Source organism: Protobothrops mucrosquamatus, unplaced genomic scaffold, assembly GCF_001527695.2.
Source record: "Protobothrops mucrosquamatus isolate PMUCROS unplaced genomic scaffold, P.Mucros_1.0 scaffold1333, whole genome shotgun sequence".
NCBI lineage: Eukaryota > Metazoa > Chordata > Lepidosauria > Squamata > Viperidae > Protobothrops > Protobothrops mucrosquamatus.
The window spans coordinates 328460-334459 of NW_015387531.1; the positions used below are offsets into that span (position 1 = coordinate 328460).

A 6000-nucleotide genomic window follows, 5' to 3' on the forward strand; every position below is an offset into this window, starting at 1 on the left:
TCAAATAGGAGTAAATAGATTCAAATGTCCCTATGTCATTTTTGGGGTGTTTTTTTTGGGGGGGGAGGGAAAGGAGAGGGACAGCACATTCAATTTCTTCAATTCTTCAAGTAAACAAACACAGGCAATTTGTCATGTTCTCCCATCTATAGCTACAGCATATGTATCATGAATGCCCTAAGAATATGTGCATTGTAAACATTCCTCCTGGGCAAACTACAGAATGCTATAAGAACATCAAAAGTTTGCTAGTTGTTGGGTGTTCAGTAATATGAGACATGTTATGGCATCTTCTAAAGCAGTGGTGGCGAACCTATGGCACGTGTGCCAGAAGCAGCACTCCGAGCCCTCTCTGTGGGCACGCATGCCGTGCCCTGGAGATGGTGAGGGACTGGCCCCGCCACCCTGGCCCCACCCACCCAGTCTGCCATGACCACCGCGGCCACGCCCACCTGGCACCCGGTGATAAATAAGTGGGTTTGGGGTTGCAATTTGGGCACTGGGTCTCTAAAAGTTTTGCCATCACTGTTCTAAAGCCTTATTCTTACTAGATGTGGAAATCTATGTTTCTTTTCCATCAAGGCAAAAAACAAATTTCCTTATTTCTACTCTCTGCCTCTTACATTACTGAAAACCCCTGAGAATTCATCAGCTTTCTCTTATAGCACCATTGGACCTGGCTACCTCCGAGACCGCCTTCTGCCACAGATTCCCTCCCATAGACCGGTACGCTCCCACAGAGCGGGCCTCCTCAGGGTGCCGTCGGCCAAGCAATGTAGGCTGGTGACCCCCAGGGGGAGGGCCTTCTCTGTGGGTGCCCCCACCCTCTGGAACAAACTACCCCCCGAGATCCGGATGATTCCGGATCTCCTTACTTTCCGCCGCGCCCTCAAGACATGGCTTTTCCAGCAAGCGGGCCTGACCTAGGGAGGATTTTAGGTAGGGATGATTTTAAGAAAATTTTAATTGACACACAGCTTCCAANTTTTCATCTTGAGCCCCAGTGATTTATTTCAGCCACCCATGTTGCATTTATATAAAATGGATTTCCCCTTAATCTGTCCTCCTTGAAAAATGCAGAAAGTAGGTGACTTGTATTAGTAAGTGTAGATATTTATGTTGTCCTTTCAGCCATGAAGAAATATTATTTCTGTAAAGCAACGAGGGCGGTGATTGGTTCACAGCACAAATTCAGCTCTCACGCCATTCATCTCTTGCAGCATTGCTACTTAAAAGCAACGTCAGTTCAAAATGGAGACTACCAATATTTGAAACGATAAGTATGGAAAAAGCTAGAATGACTGTGCTATAGTTGTTTCCATTGGTCTAAAGAAGAATGGCCAATTTTGCAGAAAGTTTAAGCTGCTAAAAGAATCAAGGTCCCCCAATGAATAAATTTCATTCATTACATCTGGAAGTTTTTATGGAATCACTGTCTTCATTTTGGACGATAGTTGACATGTGAACATCAGGAGTGCCTGCTTCTGATTCAGCAATCCTGCTTCATTTTCAAACTGGAATTTATATACTACTAAAATTTCTTGTGTCTGCAACTGTCTATGGAGATTCTCAGTCATCCAGATAGTGGCTGTCCCAAAGATGCTTCTTTCAAGAGGCAACTGGACATTCTTTGTTTTTTTCTTGATGATATTTCGCTTCTCATCCAAGAAGCTTCTTCAGTTCTGACTGAAGGGTGGAGGATGAAAGGATTTATGCTCCTTGCAATGATCTGTTCATGAGCACTCTCTCTGAGAGCCCCTGAGGCCACTTGGAGGGCACAGATAAGTATAAGCAGTATAAGGCCAGTTGCCTTTTTAAAAAAAACACTTTTGTGTCTATAACCTCTAACTGGGCGAAATGGTGCAAAATATTTTCAACCAACATTTTCAAATTAGCTAACTTACAGAATGCACCCCAAATCCAGGACACATTCCCGTGGAACTGAAATTTGGCCAAGTTTTAGAAAACATTTTATGACGTAAAAATGACTATGGAGCATTTTATGGCTTAATACAAAATGTCATTAAACATTTCCTGTGGTTAGTTCCTGATATTTGACAGTGCCAGACAGTTCAACATGGACTACTTTTAGGGCAGAAACTTCTCTGAATATGTTTTCTTTTGGCGTCACTGTTCCTTTGTTTTGTATTGTTTCTGTGGTTTTTTTTTTTAATATTATTGCTTGTTTTGAATGTTATGCAAATTTTGTAAAGCATAAAATTTTATTAAATTTTAAATTAAATTGAATTGAACTTAGTAAAAAGTCTACTTATTTACTTGTGATGCAAATACAGTCTATCCACAAGTTATAACCATTAAAACAAAGCTTGTTTACTGCTTAAAAAGAGTTTCATGCCTTCTCATTTACAACTTAGCATTCAATAATGCCGTACATCCATAATTTCCTCCAACGCACTTCCCATGTCTGTGTCCCTTGTTTTGGACTGATATCCTATTCACTCCACTTAGAAGCTACTATGTTGTTCCTCTCTCAACAGTTGACTTGAGACCACTTTTCAGCAATTTAAGCTCCAGCCAGCTAAATTACATTATTAACCCCTCTCTGTAAGTTTTCCTCACTTTAATAACACCAAACATCAGTGCCATCAAAACCTGTTAACTCAGCAACATACCTTCCCCTTTGCCCTTTCCGTGTTTCCCTAGACTTTCATTTTCAGGATGCTTTGAATCTTGACAATTCATCTGGCAATAACTGCTAGCCGTTGCAAACACTAAATTATTTAGGCTACAACTGCCTTGCATTTCCATGCGGTTGAGAAGACTCGTTTGGCCTTAATGACTGACCAGTGAAACTGCTCACTAGGAGTAAATCGATTCAAATAGGAGTAAATAGGAGTAAATAGATTCAAATGTCCCTATGTCATTTTTGGGGTGTTTTTTTTTGGGGGGGGAGGGAAAGGAGAGGGACAGCACATTCAATTTCTTCAATTCTTCAAGTAAACAAACACAGGCAATTTGTCATGCTCTCCCATCTATAGCTACAGCATATGTATCATGAATGCCCTAAGAATATGTGCATTGTAAACATTCCTCCTGGGCAAACTACAGAATGCTATAAGAACATCAAAAGTTTGCTAGTTGTTGGGTGTTCAGTAATATGAGACATGTTATGGCATCTTCTAAAGCAGTGGTGGTGAACCTATGGCACGTGTGCCAGAAGCAGCACTCCGAGCCCTCTCTGTGGGCACGCATGCCGTGCCCTGGAGATGGTGAGGGACTGGCCCCGCCACCCTGGCCCCACCCACCCAGTCTGCCATGACCACCGCGGCCACGCCCACCTGGCACCCGGTGATAAATAAGTGGGTTTGGGGTTGCAATTTGGGCACTGGGTCTCTAAAAGTTTTGCCATCACTGTTCTAAAGCCTTATTCTTACTAGATGTGGAAATCTATGTTTCTTTTCCATCAAGGCAAAAAACAAATTTCCTTATTTCTACTCTCTGCCTCTTACATTACTGAAAACCCCTGAGAATTCATCAACTTTCTCTTATAGCACCATCCCCAACCATAAAAAGGGGAAATTTGGCACTATCGTCACCTCAATGTTGTCCTTTCTGCTGATCGATTTCAACATTGAACAAGCCAACAAAGAGACAACTAAACTAGAGTGTGCATACAGAATCATACTCACATAGATTTGGTGTCCCAGTTTAAGTGCCAGGCTCCCTTCTCTTCCCACCCCCTCCCAAATATCCTGGAGTTACAGGTGGTTGAGGGTGGTAGCAATTCTCCAATAGCTTTTTATGGTAATTGGATTAGGTAAAGAGGATAGACCACAATGACTGTATAGGTAATCTCATTTCTGACCCCTTCTCCATACAGTGTGAATGTCTATGGAGATTCTCAGTCATCCTGGTCATGGTAGTCTCAAAGGTGCTTTTTCAAAAGGCAAGTGGACTTTCTTTCTTTGTTTTTATTTGAAGACATTTCACTTCTCATCCAGGAACCTTCATCGGATGGTGGGTGAGATGGAAGGCTTAGTTGTGACAGGATTGGTGGGGAGGGGAGGGGAATGGAAGGATCCTATTTCTTTGCAGTCATCTGGTTGTTATCACTCTGCTGAGGCCACTTGAGGTTTTATCTGCGTCCTCAGGATCACCTTGAGTCCGTGTGTAAATGGGTGTGGAATCAGTGTGCAAAATGGGGGCGTGAAACCGATGGAGCTTCTTGGATGAGAAGCGAAACGTCTTCCAATTAAAAACAAACAAACAAAGAAAGTCCATTTGGCTTTCGAAAAAAGCACCTTTGATACAGTGGGAATGTTGTGTGGAAGAAAATGGCGAAAGCCGACTGAAAAAGATCAACACCCGCCAACACACTCACGTTGGATGTCTATGGTGACTGAAGTCTCTTTTCCACTTGGAACTGCTTTGTTGGTAGCTCGGCAGACGATGCTTTGGCCGTTCTCGATGTCGGATGGAGAGACGAACAGGGTGCTGATGATGCTTTCTCTCTTGCCATCGCGAACTACTGTCTACAGAAGAAAGCGAAGAACCAGTTACTACTTTTGATGTTCTGCTGAACGTATCTCCTGCCCTTCGCCAACCACTCTGCTTTAATTGGAGGGGAAAGAAATTGCTTTATATCTTTTTCCTGAAGATTAAAGGAAACATGGGTGAGATTCTCAAAGGACGACGAGGGTTCAGGATCCTTGTGCTAAGTAAGAAGGAATTTGAGTCTGAACTCTCTTTCACTGTAGCTTCCTTGCCCTGCAGCTTCCTTGTTTTCCCAATGGGAGACACCCTAAGGGTATTTCTTGCGTTAGCAGGACAAGGAGAGGAGGCATCAGAGTGAGGAAGTTTTTAATGAAATAATAAAAGTGTCAGTATCTTCCACTCCCAGCAAAAAAATAGTAACCCTCAGACATCATTAAAGGACATCCTGAAGCATCTGGAGGAATACAATTGAAAAAAAGTATTCTTTTGCAGGGAGAGAAATGTTTAGGAAATGGAAGGGCAAGTTTCAACACATTATTAAGTTTTGAAAAAGGATAGAACATTTGAATAGGATCAGCCTTTAGCACTGAAGCTATGCAAACTGACTGATCCTGCATTAAAAGGGAGACTTGAATGGAGGAACAAACTGAAGCTAACAAGGTCAGCAATAAAATACAAAAGAAAGAGCTTGAAATCTATTTCAATTTCCATATTGCTGGCTCAAAGATTTAAAGAAACTGTACCAGCCACCAATAGGCTTTTAGTCTGAGAGAAAATATCAGTGATGGCATTCAAACTCTTGAACGGAACCTCAATGGTTGCATCTCTTCCCAAGAGTTAAGATCTGTCAAGAGAAGATGGGAGCACCATATTATCTGGAGATACAAGTCAAGAATTTTTGGTTGTCCCACCCAGACATATTAATGCCCTCCTGCCAAGAGCTTTAATGGTTTCATCACTGATTTCAGTTTCCACACCAAGTGAACTGACCAAAGTTTTTGGTTGCAGAAACAGATGCATAATTGGTATTGATCATTGCTTTATTTCATTGATTGTACCTCGTGCTAAGATGCTTTAGGAAATGATTATAGATATTTCAGTAAATAATTTACGGAGTTATGTGATTGTATCAGTCATTCCTGAGTGTTAAGCTTCTGTTATAGTGTTGAGCTTTCAATGAACTGTAAGCCATGTGGAGATTTTTGGTGAAATAGGCACAAAGTGGTATTATCTTCCAATCCAAAGTGCACAGAACAAAAGCAAGTTATGGATAGCAATCTGTTGGGTATCAGAGGTCCTCAGCAAAGCAATAAATTTAGAACCAAGGGACATTGGGTATCAGAGGTCCTTAGCAAAGCAGTAAATAAATCTAGAACCAAGGGAGGTTGGGTATCAGAGGTTCTTAGCAAAGCAGTAAATAAATCTAGAACCAAGGAACGTTGGGTATCAGAGGTTCTTAGCAAAGCAATAAATAAATCTAGAACCAAGGGACATTGGGTATCAGAGGTCCTCAGCAAAGCAATAAATAAATCTAGAACCAAGGGA

General features: G+C 41.7%; 1 protein-coding gene across 1 annotated transcript in view; it reads right to left on the reverse strand.

The window, feature by feature from the left end:
- The window catches only part of KIRREL3 (kirre like nephrin family adhesion molecule 3), a gene marked incomplete at its 5' end in the record, with an annotated part of 152255 nt that overhangs the window by 136908 nt on the left and 9347 nt on the right, over positions 1–6000 (reverse strand). Inside the window, one exon of the mRNA XM_015821452.1 lies at positions 4343–4493. Coding sequence (XP_015676938.1) covers positions 4343–4493 — 151 coding nt within the window. The remainder of the gene's footprint in view (positions 1–4342; positions 4494–6000) is intronic.